This window comes from Ahaetulla prasina, chromosome 4 (assembly GCF_028640845.1).
Source record: "Ahaetulla prasina isolate Xishuangbanna chromosome 4, ASM2864084v1, whole genome shotgun sequence".
NCBI lineage: Eukaryota > Metazoa > Chordata > Lepidosauria > Squamata > Colubridae > Ahaetulla > Ahaetulla prasina.
In genome coordinates this window covers 6,315,285-6,331,387 of record NC_080542.1, presented here as the reverse complement: position 1 = coordinate 6,331,387, position 16,103 = coordinate 6,315,285, and the positions used below count along the sequence as shown (strand labels likewise).

Sequence of the window (16,103 nt, the reverse complement as noted above, 5' to 3'; positions counted from 1 at the left end):
GTTAAACACAGTTTAATTCCGTTTGGAGACCCCTTTGGAAAATATTTATATAAATCCACCGCCCCTCCCTGCCCTTATTAAAAATGATTTGAGCAGGAATGGGGTTTTTTTTAATAAGGCACCCAGTTCCCGGCCTGCAGGATTATGATATTCTCCTATGCCTATTCTATCCCCACATCCCGTTAATGTGCTATTTTTAATCCCTTGCGTTTTCTTTTTCTTTAAAAAAAAAAAAGGCATTTCTATATAATAATTAAAATTATGTACTTAAAAAAAAAATCAAGACACAGGATCGTAAGGCAGTTTGAGGCAGTTCTCTGGTGCAATTTATCTCTCCACACACATCCCACCCCCGTTTTGCAAAAAAAAAAATTAGAAAAAAAACCCGCTGCTTTTCGTTCATTTTCGGAATGGATTTTAAATCAGGGGGTCCCACTTTAAGATGGGTGGACTTTAACTCCCAGAATTCCTCAGGCCGTCCATGCTGGCTGGGGAATTCTGGGAGTTGAAATCTGTAAGTCTTAAAAGAGCTAAGGAACTTTTTGGGGGCCATTTTAAATGACAATGCCAGGGGACTTCAACTCCCAGAATTCCTCAGGCAAACGTGCTGGCTGGGAAATTCTGGGAGTTGAAGTCCCTAATTCTTAAAGTTACCAAGGTTAGGGACCCTGGTTTTAAGTGATAACGCCAGTGGACTTCAACACCCAGAATTCCTCAGGCTGTCATGCTGGCTGGGGATTTCTGGGAGTTGAAGTCCGCAAGTCTTAAAATAGCTAAGGAACTTAAGGGCCATTTTAAATGACAATGCCAGTGGACTTCAACTCCCAGAATTCCTCATGCTGGCTGGGGATTTCTGGGAGTTGAAGTCCGTAAAGTCTTAAAATAACTAAGGTTGGGGACCATTTTAAATGACAATGCCAGTGAACTTCAATTCCCAGAATTCCTCATGCTGGCTGGGGATTTCTGGGAGTTGAAGTCTATAAGTCTTAAAAAGTTGCTATGGTTGGGGAGCCCCTGTTTTAAGGGACAACTGTAAACACCAGGCTAATATCGTCAGCTGGAGACTTCCAGAAGCGGCCCTGCCAATATCTGGATTTGGCGGGTCAACCTGATCACAAGTTAGGTGCCCTCCAGGGAAATGGAGGACTCCGTCACCAAATTCTCGGCCAAAATGTCCAACAAGCCTTGAAAATTGAGTCCTAACCTGGGGTGCCCATGGAAGCGGTTCAAAAAAAAAATCAAGATGGCGGTCAATGATGGCAGCCATCTTGAGTTTTTGGATGACCCCAGATCTCAACATCTGGAAGGCACCTGGGATGGGACAACTGGTCTCGGCAAACATCTCCTGTAGCCCACATAATCTTGGTCCCTCCCTCCCTCCCTCTCTTTCTCTCTCAGACATGCCCCATTTCCCAATATTATCAAGGTACCAATGGTCCACTTCATTACGTCATGAGGAAAGCTCGGCTTGCCCCCTTTCCAACCTGACCAGTTTATGATTCTTCGCTGCCCCCTACCCAAGAAAAGTTGGCTTTTGGGACCGACCCTCCAACCCTAGCGTCCCACCTGTTTTCCTCCCTGCTGTTTCTGATCGGTAAGACTCCATCGCCGGTCAGCCACGGTTCCTTCTTCCCTCTCACCCAATGGCAGGAAACACCGTACTACCTTTCCAGATCCATGGATCTCTAGATCTGAGCTCTAATAATGCTTTGCCCACCGACGGACCCACAACCTGCAACTTCCCTACCATTGTGGTTTCTGGTTCGGCAACGCAGGCGAGACGGTTCTCCACCGCTTGCCCTTGGAAGGAAAGACCAGCAAGGTGGCGCGAGAGAGAGACCTAGAGACCAATTTTTAGATTTGAAATTCCATGGGACGTTCGGGAGAACTAAAAGTTTTCGCGGTATGGACTTCGGCCCACCGGTTTTGCAAGCAAGCGGGAAGGTCATGAGGTGTGTCCATTCTCTACGAAGGTCAACAGATGGGTAGTCAAGAGGTGGGCCTGGCCATAACCCCCGTAGAGTGGGCTCCTCAACTTTCTGCCTCATCAAATTAATTAAGGGGTGTGCTCAGCACACCCGCTTGCCCAGTGGGATGAGAACGGATAACGGAAATACCGTGGGAAGGAAAGAGAGGCTGAGGGAAAGACAGGAAGGAAAGAAGGAGGACCACCGTAGTCAAGAAAAGCTCTTGTAGAGAGAACGTGGCTGATGGCTGGCAAGCAGGCGAGCTGGACAAGACATCCAACAGAAAACAGGACGAAGAAGCAGGGAGGAATATGGGGTGCCAGGAGAAAGATGACTCAAAAGGTGGTGACAAAGAGACCGGACCCGAATTGAGACAGGCAGGTAGACAGGGTGGAAAGTAGGTGAGATCTGTCCTCCTGAAACATCTTGAAAGGTCGGTCACACCTTGTCCAGCAGTGACCGCTGGCAATAGAGCAACCGTTTGGGCGTGCCGTAACGCTTGAAAATCAGAATGGCGATTCCCACGGCGCAGATGGTGAGGAGCAGCAGGACAGGGATCGCCACCGCGGCGGCATTCAGCCCGCGTTCCTCGGCATTGTCCACCTCAATGATGATGACTTCTTCTCCCTCACGGCGGTCATCGGTGGCGCATCCCATCCAGTCTCGCAACACTGACTTGGGGTAGCCTGGTTCGACCTTGAGTTTCTCGTTGTTAAACTTCCAGTAACGGTCTCCCTTGTAGAAGTAGGTGAAGGCTATCAAGGGAAAACAAGGAAGAACAGATATGGGAGAGTAAGAATGTGGTAATACATTAAATGAGAAATTATTCTGACCCAGCTTCCCAAACACGACAAACTCTCTAAAGTTAACTCAAAGATTCCTTTATTAGGAGTTTCTTTCTTACCACAAGCTAACAAGTCCGTCCGGCAGGGAGATGAATAATTGTCTGCCACATCTATTCATCTCCACCCCCTGCCTTTTATCCCCAAAGCTAGGGTGGAGTTTTGGTAGCAGCAGTGGTTTTTACGTTCCAAGGATCAGCCCATAGATTTCCACTGCTCTCCTCTCCTCTGCCTTCTGTTCAACCGCGTGTCAGGCACTGGACCCAGCTGTTCCTCCTCTTCCTCCTCAGCCACCTCCAGACCTTGGGGCTGTTGACTCCATCTGAGGGCTGACGGCCAGCCAAGACTCCCCCTCTGTCTCTCTCTCTCTGCCAGCTCCTTTCCCTCTTCCCCCTCGGAGCTCTCTGTTGTGGTCCACCAGCATCCTGAGGAGCTGGCAGCAGAGTCGGACAGTGAGGAGACTGGGGAGGAACATGGGCCAATCCTGGAATCTAGGGAAGGCTCAGATGAGGGCTCTGCGTCGGAGGCAGAGATGGGGCCAGGGCCATCTGGGATTTATGTGCTGATTCCGGAGCCTCCAGAGTCTGACGTCAGCGAGGCAGAGGAACAGGGGGAGCCTGTTCCCAGTGCGTGTATGAGCAGATCTTCCAGAAGGCAAGAACAGTTAAGACAAAAGGGATGACTCGGGAGTAAGGCTTGGAGATGATTGGCCTCCCATAAGACATAAAGGAGGAGCAAAGGCACGTGAGGCTTTACAGGAAGCAACTTTGTTTGTGCTGGTCGGTTTAAATTCTGAAGCTCCATTTTGAGTCTGTGCTCCATGTGGCCTTGCAAAGCTCACAAGTCATAAAGGGGCTATAGTTCCCCATCTCTGCTTTAAATTTCAGAATTTGTGAGGAGAATTTTGGGAATTAAATACAGGTAGCCCTCGATTTACAACAACCTCTCATTTAATGACCGTTCGAAGTTACGACAAAACTGAAAAAAGCGGCTTGGGACTGTTTTTTCACACTTAACGACCATTGCAACATCCCCCAGGGTCACATGATCAAAATTCGGACATTTGGCAACTGGTTCATATTTATGACGGTTGCAGTGTTCCGGAGTCATGGGATCCCCTTCTGCGACCTTCTGACAAGTAAAGTCAATGGGGGAAACCAGATTCACTTAACAACCGTGCTCCTAACTTAACAACTGTAGTGATTCACTTAACAACTGTGACAAGAAAGGTCGCAAAACGGGGCCGAGCTCACTTAACCACTGTCACCTTTAGGAAAGGATATTTTGGCCTCAACTGTGGTCATAAGTCGAGGACTACCTATGAACGAAATCCAGAACCCGAAATTTATTTTCAGGCATCTTTTAAAAAATAAATGAATATGAGAGCAATCTTACACTCTGTGGCTAAAAGAAATGTTCCAAATTTGGCATTACTAGAAAAACATTTTACAATTTTTACTTTGTAGAACCAAGACAGTGGTGGTGGTGTTGTTTTTTTCAGTGGGAATACAATTAAACTTAAAGGAGTGGTGCGGTAGCCTAGAGGTGGCGTTCTCGCCTCACAATCGGGAGGCTGTGAGTTCGATCCTAGGTAGAGGCAGATGTTTTTCTCTCTGGCTGCACTGAGAATATATCTGCTGAACAAAAACACTCCGTGCTGGCGACAGGAAAGGCATCCAGCCATTAAAACACTCTGCTGGCTCCACTCAGTTGCCCAGACTCCATTCCGCAAAGGATTATGGGGTCGTTAAAGGATGATGATGACTTCAATTAAACTTAAAAATCACTCTGCTTCATTCCTATCAGTTATTCTGAATGCCAAAAAAAAATATGGACACCTCATTTGCATCTCATGGATGAAATCCGCAGGGATATATTTTGGCTGGACAAAAAAGGAAGAATGGATCGTTTTAGTGAATATGTGAAGCAATTCTGATCCTACTTAAGCAAGACTTCCAAATTTGGGTTAGAAAGAACGACTCCTTTTTCTAAATAAGGAAAGTGATTAAGATAAACGTCAGTCAGTCTGTGTATGTGTATGAATAACCATTAGTAATAAGGCATCGGTGAATCGTTTTATGCAGGCGCATTAAGAGGGACACCAGAAATTGTTCGTCACGGTGGGAAGTGACTCTTAGCCACTCATCTAGGTTCCTTATCGGAAAATGTCAAAAACTGGAGAGGAATTAAATGTGAGTTTGAGGTTCTTAAAGGCATCTTCGCCGAACGCTCGTTCGATCCCCCCAGGAAAAAAAAAAAGCACGAATTCACGGGAAGCCAATTGGATGTCATCGCTTTGATTTAAGACCATTCAAAGGCAAAAACTGAATCCGACGGAATTGTATTTTAAATCGATTTTGATTTTTCCTCCGGGTTCTGCTCATTTCTGGAGGTGGGGGGGGGGGCCTTCCCCTGACCCATCCCACCAGTTAGAAACAGTGATGGGATTCAAATAATATAACAACCGGTTCTCTGCCCTAATGACTGGTTCGGTGGGCGTGGCCATGGTGGGTGTGGCCATGGGGTGTGACAGGCTGCACTTGGCCTCCCGTACCCCCCTCGGAGCAAAAACGGGCCGCAGTGGGGGCTCACCGCACCACCACCCCGCACCCTATTTTGGGCCTAGTAGGCCTCTCTGCAGCCTCCTGTTAGCAAAAGTGGGCCGCAGGGGAGCCGCGCCGCGCCCTGTATGCCCCTTTTCCGGCCTAGTAGGCCTCCCTGCTCTTACCTGGGAGGCAAAATGGGGCACATGGGGACTCCTAGAAGGGGCAGGGAGGGGAGGAGCCAGCCAGAAAGTTAACAATCGGTTCTCCTGAACCGGCTGAATCCCACCACTGGTTAGAAACCAGCCCTGGCTTGGAAGCAGAAATGAACTGGAACCAGTGAATTCAATTTATGAAGAATGAAGCCAAGGCCAAACATCAGTGTTTCCTGATAATACGAGCTGTTAGACCGCGGAACAGCTTGTCACATGAAATAATGGGTTCACCATCTCTTCAAACAGAGACAGTGAAGCTGCACCGACCAAGAATTTCGACTAGATGATCTCTAAAGCTCCTTCTAATTCAAAGGTCCTAGAAAAAAAACCATGTTGCTGCCTTCAGGCATTCTCTGAAGTTATTCGGCTTCCTAATGTGAAGGGTAGGCAAGAAATATCTTCTGCAATTATGAGGAGAACTATTATTGGACTAGAAACCAAGGCGGATCAAAATGAGGGCCATCGACGAACTTTGGAGTAGACATTCCCTTGCAGTCAAGCCTACCTCACCGTGGTGTCGTAGGGTTTCTTCATGACAGGCTAAATTGGTTTCTTGTGTGGAATAATCCCAGGGATTAAAACCAATCTATCTTACCTTCAAAGCTTTGGTATTTCTCAACCTCATCGATTTTTAAGATGCATGAAACTTCAACTCCCAGAATTCGAAACACTCATTCAACCTTCCCCAAGTAGCCATGTTAGGTTGTCCAACAGATGCTCTCATCACATCTATGGAGATTCTCGGGTCATGGTTGTCTCAAAGGTGTTTTTTTTCCAAAGGCAACTGGACTTGGTTTTTCCCTGAAGACGTTTCGCTTCTCATCCTAAGAAGCTTCTTCTGTTCCAATTAAAATGGTCGTTGGCACTCTTTTCTGAGAGTCGTTGAGGCCACTTGGAGATGTATCTGTGCCCTCAGGATCAACTCAATGGTTCCTCATCTGTCTGCACTATTCAGGTGTCCCTCAGGGCACGGATACACCTCCTAGTGGCCTCAATGACTCTCAGAGAGAATACTAATGACCAGATGACTGCAAGGAATATAAATCCTTCCATTCAGTCAGAACAAAAGAAGCTTCTTGGATGAGAAGCGAAATGTTTTCAAGGAAAAAGAAAGACCAGTTGCCTTTGGAAAAAGCACTTTTGGGATATGCTCTTATCATCCACCCAACATGGTGGATGGGAGTTTTTACTTTCAATCGTAAGGGGTCACTTTGCAAAAAAATAAAAAAAATAAATTAGTAGATAGTGGGAACGCTTTCGATGGTAGAAAAATAATTTCTTTTCGAGCGCTCTTGCTGAGGAAAATTTAATTTTCTCCACATTCTTTCTTGTTTGTATCTTACCTTCATCACTGCCCATAAATGCACCTCGGGGTGAGTCGGGAATTCCCCCCCAAACATCAATGTTTTTAGGGTAATCCGCGTCGACGGATCGGGTCTCCTCATTGAAGCGGTAATACCTGCGTCGCGAAAAGAGAACGTTGAGATCCACTGAACGAAAAAAAAGGCCGATTTAAGGGCGGGTTGGACTAGAAGACCTCGAGGGTCCCTTACGATGCTTACGATTCTATGATGGGAACTGGGTGTGAAGCTGACACCCGCTTCATAAAAACCTTCAGAAAGGCTGCAGTCAATTGTTAAATCTTTTGCCACCTTCTGACAAACAAAGCCAAATTGGGAAGGTAGATTTATTTATCCCAAAGATGCTTTTTCTAGATTCTAGATCAGAGCTGGTATTCAGCCAGTTCGAGCAAACCGGTAGCTCCGATGATCAGTTGGCCCTGCTCACCTGCCCCTGCTCTATCCTGTCCTTTATTTCCTTCTGCTTTGTAGCTCATCTCAATTGGTTCTACTAACCGTTGCTGACTTGGAAAGTAAGCAGCTGAGCTTCCGAATACTCCATTTTTAGCACTGTGCCCAAGTGCCTTATGCCCACGTGTGCGCAAAGCGCGCGCTCACCGAACCGGTTGTTAAACAGGCAACATTCCACTACTGTCCTAGATTTAGTCAACAGCTACTAACATAACAATTGCAACAATTCACTCTAACGACTGTGGCAAGAAAGGTTGTAAAATGGAGCAAACTGTCTTGCTTAACAACTGTTCCCGCTTAGCAACAGAAATTCGAAGCTCAATTGCGGTCGTAAATCAAGGATTACTCACATTAACACACTGGAATAATTCCCTTCTCCAGCTAAACAGAAGCGAAGATGATAAAACATTTGGCCAACTCACTTATTTCCCCGGAAAAAGTACGTTTTTCCACTCGGCATCCAGAAAAGGGCAGCATCGATCCGATCCGTGGGGAGCCTCCTTCCTAACTCCTTGATATGTTTCGGGTATCCCGGCTCCAAGTTGGCTTCATTGAAAACCCAATGTTTGTCTCCTGCAATGAGAGAAACGGTCAACCAACCGTCGCTAAGTATCTCTGTTTTTTGTTTTGTTTTTTTGAGAAAAAAAAGACTAGGATAGACATAATAGCAGTATTTGAACTAAAATAACAATAAAAGATTTTTTCTCTCTTTGAATTGACAACATGGAAAATTGGGAGTATGAGTATGAGGAACTAAGGGAGATGCTTAAGAAAGTGTGAGGAGCGTTTAAAGGAAATAAAGAAGCGGGGATTGGTTAGAATACAAAAAAAAGGAAAAAGAAAATACAAATGAGAAGCAAGAACATAATGCTGAAAAGAAAGCCTCTGGTGGCTCAGCAGACTAAGTCTGTCTATTATTAACACAGCTGCTTGCAATTACTGCAAGTTCAAGTCCCACCAGGCCCAAGGTTGAATCAGCCTTCCATCCTTTATAACGTAGGTAAAATGAGGACCCAGATTGTTGGGGGCAATAAAAGTTGACTTTGTATATAATATACAAATGGATGAAGACTATTGCTTAACACTGTGTAAGCCGCCCTGAGTCTTCGGAGAAGGGCGGGATATAAATTCAAATAAAAAATAATAATAATTGAAGATAAAGAAATGGATAATTATACTGGGATTGACAGGGACAAAATAAAAATGGATGGGGGGAATATTCCTCAAAAAAAAAAAGAAGAAGAAGAAGAAAAGAAGAGAAGGAAATGGGAAAAGATTGAGGAGGAGAATCAAGAAAGTAACAATCTTAAAAACTAGAGAAAGAATTCAGGAGGAAAGATACAATAAATAGAAAAAGAAAAAGAAGGAAATAAGAGAATGGGAGAAAGGGAAAATATCAAGAAATGGAATTTTGGAGAGACCAAAAGAAAGGCTGCCACAAAGAAGAGGGGGCTCAACTTATTCTCCAAAGCACCTGAAGGTACGCAAGGAACAATGGATGGAAACTGATCAAGGAGAGAAGCAACCTGGAATTAAGGAGAAACTTCCTAACAGTGAGGACAATTAACCAGTGGAATAGCTTGCCAGCAGAAGATGCAGGTGCTCCACTACTGGAGGTTTTTAAAAAGAGACTGGACAACCACTTGTCTAGAATGGTAAAGGGCAGGGGTGTCAAACTCAAGGCTCATGGGCCAGCCTGTGGGGCCATTCTAGAAAATGAAAATGGCTGGCCCGCATCGCTTCGGCCCGCTCTACCCAATGCAAAGAGGAAACATCTCCGGTTTTGTAATTCTATTTTGTAATTAGTGCGAAGAGGAAACATGTCAGCAGTTTGGGGAGTGGCATCAAGCTGGCCACACCCACCCAGCCCCCCAAGGTCAACCACAGCCCTGATGCAGCCCGCAATGAAATTGAGTTTCACACCCTTGATATTTTGCCATTGCGTGCCAGGAGGGGTGGCGGGGGGATCGTGCGTGCACGTGCCCACACCCATAATTCTATGTGCCCCACCCATGTGAGTGTGACCCCCGCCCCCCCCACTCCTGGCACGCAATGGTCCAGTGGGCCTGTTTTTCACTCTCACCTGGCTCCAGAGCCTCTCTATGAGTCTAGGGAGGGTGAAAATGGTCTTCCCCACCCCTACAGAGGCCCTACGGAGGCCAGAAACTGCCTGTTTGTGCATGTTGGAAACCGCAAGTTCAGTGTCCCAGCACGCACATGCTCTTTTGGTTTCCGGCACTCTCCCACACACGCACTTCCATTTCGGCACTCGATGCCGAAAAGGTTCAACAGCACTGATCGATATATTTTGCCGATGATTTACAATTGATGGGCAGTTCACTAAAATTCACGGTTTTTGGCTTGGTATGCAAAAACCAGGATACCATGTAGATATTTAAATTTGTTCTTCACGCTCTGTAATCTTGCTGGCTCTTCTTGATCAAAAGTCATGTCATTCAGACCCCAAACGTAAACCCGCTAACCTTTGAAAAAGACAAATTTGCCATCTTTCCTCTCGTAGGCCGTGTTGATCGAGGCAGGAAGACCGACCCAGAACTGACCGATCGGGAGGGGATATCCGTCGATCACGCGGTTGTTACGTACTCGCCAAAACCATTTATCCTGAAAAAAGATGAATTTTTCATTCCATCAGTCAAGTTATGCAAATGAAAAGAAATCTCAGTGGGGTTCATTTCCTTGGGAAATTCAAATCTAGGCACCTTCGTGTCAAAAAATCATTAAATACAGATAGCATAAATCAGGGATGAGGTGGTTGATGGTGGCATACAACATATGACCATAATTCCAGGCTCAATTATGGTCATAAATCGAGGTCCACCTGTAATCCAGATCTAGTTGAATGTAATCTTTTCTAATTAGAGCAGGGGTCGGCAACCTTAAACATTCAAAGAGCCACAAAGGTCCTAACCGGAAGCCCCCATTCAATTCTGGAGCCGACCGGAAATCCAGTTCCCCCATCATAGTCTCCTCCTAGCGCGGCATCCGTTTTCCTCTACCTGTCCTAACCAAAAGCCCTATCAATTGTGGAGCCGACCAGCAACAGGGAGCCGCAGCAGAGGGATGAAAGAACCGCATGAGGCTCCCGAGCCACGGGTTGCTGATCGCTGAATTAGAGAAACATGGGGTACTCAGCAACCCATCAGTCGTTAACTTCATGGAAATGTGTGCTGGGTTTCTGGCAAAATATATATATATATATTTTCAAATGCAGGTTGTAGAATTCTGCCCCACAAAGAACAACGGAATTGGTCCAAAATCCAAAACGTGCATCTCCTACCCAGCCAGCAGCCTTCCTCTCTGTTTAAGGTAAAGGTAAAGGTTCCCCTCGCACATACATGCTAGTCGTTGCCGACTCTAGGGGGCGGTGCTGATCTCCGTTTCAAAGCCGAAGAGCCAGCGCTGTCCGAAGACGTCTCCGTGGTCATGTGGCCAGCATGACTCAACACCAAAGGCGCACGGAATGCTGTTACCTTCCCACCAAAAGTGGTCCCTATTTTTTCTACTTGCATTTTTACATGTTTTTGAAACCCTAGGTGTGCAGAAGCTGGGACAAGTAACGGGAGCTCGCCCCGTTACACGGCAGCACTAGGGATTCGAACCACTGAGCTGCCGACCTTTCGATCGACAAGCTCAACGTCCTAGCCCATCTCTGTTTAGAGATGCTAAATTTCTCCAAACATCTCACCTTGAAGACAAACATCTCGCCCCGGAGTACCGCAATGGTGTCAAACCGTCCGTCGCAGATGTTGGGGCCGTAAGTTGGGTTCTTGGGGGGCCTGTGAGGGTTTCGGGGTTTCGGAGTAGTCCGAGGGATCGAGGGAGGTTTGGTGGGATGGCCACCTTCAGATCCTGAAGAGAAGGAAGGAACAAAGTTGGTCTGAAGCTTCACCTCAAATTCCAAAATCTAAGATGGTCGATGGGGTAGAAGCTGGTTTTTCTCCCCAGGGACAATCTCCCATCACCACAACCACCAGCTGAGGACGACGGAAGTTGAATCCAACTCAGGATGGGTTCTGCAGTGAAGAACACTTCTCTAGGAATTGAGGAACACAACCCAGATTGGACCCAGATTGTTGGGGGCAATAAAAGTTGACTTTGTATATAATATACAAATGGATGAGACTATTGCTTAGTCTTCGGAGAAGGACGGGATATAAATTCATATAAATTCAAATAAAAAAAAACTGAGAAGCGTCAAAGCGACCTCTAGAAAGGAGTAAAATCAAACCTCCCCATTCTGGATGTACTTGAATTGACCAAGAACAAAAGGCTATGTTTGAAATGGTGTTTGGGGAAGAAGAGAGAAAAATCCATGGAGGAGCTAGTTGTTGTGGCCCACCAGATTCAGAGAGTGAGGAGGTTGGGGAGGAACATGGGCCAGTCCTGGAGTCTGGGGAAGGCTCTGACGAGGGCTCTGCGTCGGAGGCCTAGATGGGGCTAGGGCCTTCTGACAGTTGTCAGCTGCCTTCAGAGTCGGACATCAGTGAGGCAGAAGAACAGCTGGATCCTGTTCCCAGTGTGCGCATGTGCAGAGCTGCCAGGAGAAGGGAATAGCTAAGGAACAAGGGTCGACTCAGGAGTAAAGCCACAGGTGGATGGTGAATGGCCCCTCTTATAGGGAATAAAGAAGAGCGAAGGAGAGGGGAGTTTGCAGGAGACAATTAGTTCATTTAGGTGAAGAACTGTTCCTGCATTCTTGCCAAGTATTGTCAGTTACAGTGTGGAGTCTAAAAGATATCGGCCTGGCCACTCTCCAAGCCTGATAAAAGTCAATAATTGTGACCTATCTTGAAAGACTCTGGGAGAGGAAAGACTTTGCTGGAGAGGAAATCAATGTAAATTAAGTAAAAGGGGTTTATCGGAATGAGGACTTGGCTTCGTGCTGCTGGGGATGCCTAGGTCAGAACCAGGGGTGAAATCCAGCAGGTTTTGACAGGTTCTGGAGAACCGGTAGCGGAAATTTTGAGTAGTTCGGAGAATCGGCAAATATCACCTCTGGCTGGCCCCAGAGTGGTGTGGGAATGGAGATTTTGCGGTATCGTTCCTCTGGACTAGGGAGGGAATGGGGATTTTGCCGTATCCTTCCCCTGCCATGCCCACCAAGCCACACCACACCCACCAAGCCACGCCCACACAACTGGTAGTAAAAAAAAAAATAGATTTTACCACTGGTCAGAACACTCGTGAAGGTTTGGTGTCAAGCAAGCTTCAGGGTTATTTCCTTCTATTTTTCTTATTTCATGTCTCTGGTTTCTTTATTTTTTTTAATGTTAAACTCTGTATAGCACTGCTTACTTCCAGAAAAATATCATGATAGGTACATGTGTATGAATCGATTTCCTGACCAACTGGGTGAATCTTTTTTTTGATTCACTCCTGGTCAACAGGTAACGTACGCATAATTTCTAACAGAGCCTCTAGCTAGCCCTGGGTCATGTAATCCAAGTTTGTTTTTTTTCTCCATCCTGAACAAAGTGTGCGATTGTGATCACGAATGGTGGAAGTAGACCAGATCTACTTCCACCATTCGTGGAAGATGGTAGCCATGATCCACCAGATCACGGCTACCATCTTCTGGAAAGGCATCCAGCGGTAGCGCTGAGATAAAACAGCTGCCTCCGACCTGGACTAAATTTAGCGGTCTCCATATCTGCTAGGATTGGAGACGTCAAAGAAAGAGAAGAAGTTTTAGAGAGGGGTGGGAGTCTACGTATAATTAGTTTATTTTAGTTTGTGATTGTTGGTTATAAAACCCTGTGTTTGCTCTGGGAAGTCCTGGGGGGGAGGGCGGGGGGGAGGGAGGGGGGAGGAGGGTGGAAGATGGTATATGGATTGATTAAAAATGTACAGGTATGACAGAAGATATGTAACCAAAAAGCAAAAGAATTTGAAATGAAATCAGGACTGCTCAAATACAATTTCAGATTGAACTGGTGGGAATAAGGGATTGGAAAGGGAGAGGAGGAGAGAGAGGGAAAGAAGGAAGTAGGAAGGAAAGAAGAGGGGGGAAAGGAAGAGAGGAGTGGGGAAGGAGGAGAGGAAATAGAAAAGGGAAGGAGAGGGAGGATGGGTAACTAGAAGCCGTGGATAGCTCAGGCTGTAAAGAAGCCTGTTATTAGAACACAGCAGCCTGAAATTACTGCAGGTTCAAGCCCGGCCCAAGGTTGACTCAGCCTTCCATCCTTTATAAGGTAGGTAAAATGAGGACCCAGATTGTTGGGGGGGCAATAAGTTGATTTTGTAAATATACAAATAGAATGAGACTATTGCCTTATACACTGTAAGCCGCCCTGAGTCTTCGGAGAAGGGCGGGGTATAAATGTAAATAAAAAAATAAAAAAAAAGGTAGAGAAGGGTAGAGGAGAAGGGAAGGTTAAGTTAAGGAAGGAAGTGATAAACGAGCAGGCCCGAATAGGTAACAAATGAAAGTTAAAAGGTGATGGATAAATGATTGTACATTAAGTATGATGGTAGAAAATGAAAAAATAAAAACTTTTGGGGGAAAAAAAAAGAAAGAGAAGAACAAAAATATGAAGCTCTGGGGCCTCTGGTGGCTCAACAGACTAATGCAGTCTGTTATTAACAGCAGCTGCTTGCAATTACTGCAGGTTCAAGTCCCACCAGGCCCAAGGTTGACTCAGCCTTCCATCCTTTATAAGGTAGGTAAAATGAGGACCCAGATTGTTGGGGGCAATTAAGTTGACTTTGTATATAATATACAAATGGATGAAGACTATTGCTTAACACAGTGTAAGCCGCCCTGAGTCTTCGGAGAAGGGCGGGATATAAATGCAAATTAAAAAAAAAAAAAGCTGATAAAGAAATCGGGAGACCGCAGTAAGATTGTGTACCTGGAATTGGGTACGTCTAGTTCAATGGTGGCAAACCTTTTACTCACCGAGTGCTTTGTGCGCGGGCGTGCCATCCGCGCTAACGGCGGCGCCTCCCCCATGCGCCGCGCAAGCAATCACACTATCTTCACATACACACGGTTTTTGCGCGCGTGCCCCACCGTGCACTGTGCATGCCATCATACTATCTGCACATGTGCGGGGTTTTCATGCGTGCACCGAACATGCGCGAATGCCATCTGAGCATACATGCGCTGCGCACCACTACTCTCGTGCACATGTGCAAACGCGCACACGTGTGCAGGAGAGCTCCGAAGACCAGCTGGCTCCCCTGAATTGGGTGTATGCGCACCAGAGGCCCAAACACCAGCTGGGGCACTTGCTCAGGCACAGCTGCCAGCTGAGTTGGGCAACAACTTGTGTGCCCGGAAAAATGGCTCTGCGTGCCATAGGTTCACCATCATGGGTTTGTTTAATGAAAAGAAGGACTAGAGGGGACATGATAGCAGTCTTCCAATATTTGAGGGGATGCCACAAAGAAGAGGGAGTCAACCTATTCTCCAAAGCACCTGAAGGCAGGACAAGAAGCAACGGATGGAAACCAACCAAGGAGAGAAGCAACCTAGAACTAAGGAGAAATGTTCCTGACAGTGAGAACAATTAATCAGTGGAACTACTTGCCTCCAGAAGTTGTAAACGTTGTAACACTGCTCCTGCGCAGTCTGCACTGGCTACCTGTGGTCTTTCGGGTGCGCTTCAAGGTGTTGGTTACTACCTTTAAAGCGCTCCATGGCTTAGGGCCCGGGTACTTACAGGACCGCCTGCTGTTACCTTATGCCTCCCACCGACCCGTACGCTCACACAGAGAGGGTCTTCTCAGGGTGCCGTCCGCCAAACAATGTCGGCTGGCGGCCCCCAGGGGAAGGGCCTTCTCTGTTGGAGCACCTACCCTCTGGAACGAACTTCCCCCCAGTTTACGCCAATTACCTGACCTTCGGACCTTTCGCCGTGAATTGAAAACATATCTGTTTATCCAAGCGGGACTGGCTTGATTTTTAAATTTTCAAATTTCTGAATTTTTAATAATTTTAAATTGGGGTATTTTAGCATAGGTCAATTCGACGGTTTTAATTTTCGGCCATCTTTTGAATATGTATTTTAATTGTTATTTTAATTTTGTATATTATTGTATATTATTTTGTATATTATTTTAATCTGGCTGTACACCGCCCTGAGTCCTTCGGGAGAAGGGCGGTATAAAAATCTAAATAATAAATAATAAATAAATAAATAAATAAATGCTCCAACACTGGAAGTTTTTAAGAAGAGGTTGGACAACCATTTGTCTGAAATGGTAGGGTTTCCTGCCTGGAGTAGAAGACCTCCAAGGTCGTTTCCTACTCAGTTATTCTGTTATACCATAGAGCTGTTGTATCCCCCGCCGGTCATCTTCTGGCAGCTCGAAGTTCTCCGTGTCCATCCACTGGTAGAAAGGAGCCATGATGGCGGAAGGGTCGTTCGAGTGCTCCAACCCCAGTGCGTGACCCAATTCATGGACGGCGACCAGGAAGATGTCATTTCCTGTAAGGCAGACGGCAGGAAATGAACTTGGGGACCAAGGACGCTGTCGAAAATCCCTACCACATCCTTCAGCTGTTGCAACTTCCCACAACCTGCAGGAATTGCAGGACGAGGGTGATTGCTTCACAGTGGACGATCGGGACTACCTAGCTCAGCAAAAAAAAAATTCAGCTCAAGGCAGAAATCTGTGTTTCTGAAGTGGTGGCTCCACCACAGCTAAAGGACCTCAGGTAAGAGCTGAGGTGGCGTGGTGGTTAGAGTGCAGGCTACTT

General features: G+C 46.3%; 1 protein-coding gene across 1 annotated transcript in view; it reads right to left on the bottom strand.

The window, feature by feature from the left end:
* Positions 1 to 225: 225 nt before the first annotated feature.
* MMP14 (matrix metallopeptidase 14) overlaps positions 226 to 16,103 on the bottom strand; it is a 58,681-nt gene continuing 42,803 nt past the window's right edge. Inside the window, exons 5-10 of the mRNA XM_058181820.1 lie at positions 15,670 to 15,831; positions 11,085 to 11,248; positions 9,862 to 10,000; positions 7,801 to 7,951; positions 6,911 to 7,026; positions 226 to 2,722 (exon numbers count right to left, since the gene is read on the bottom strand). Of these exons, the coding sequence (XP_058037803.1) occupies positions 2,406 to 2,722; positions 6,911 to 7,026; positions 7,801 to 7,951; positions 9,862 to 10,000; positions 11,085 to 11,248; positions 15,670 to 15,831 (1,049 nt within the window). The 3' untranslated portion in view covers positions 226 to 2,405. The remainder of the gene's footprint in view (positions 2,723 to 6,910; positions 7,027 to 7,800; positions 7,952 to 9,861; positions 10,001 to 11,084; positions 11,249 to 15,669; positions 15,832 to 16,103) is intronic.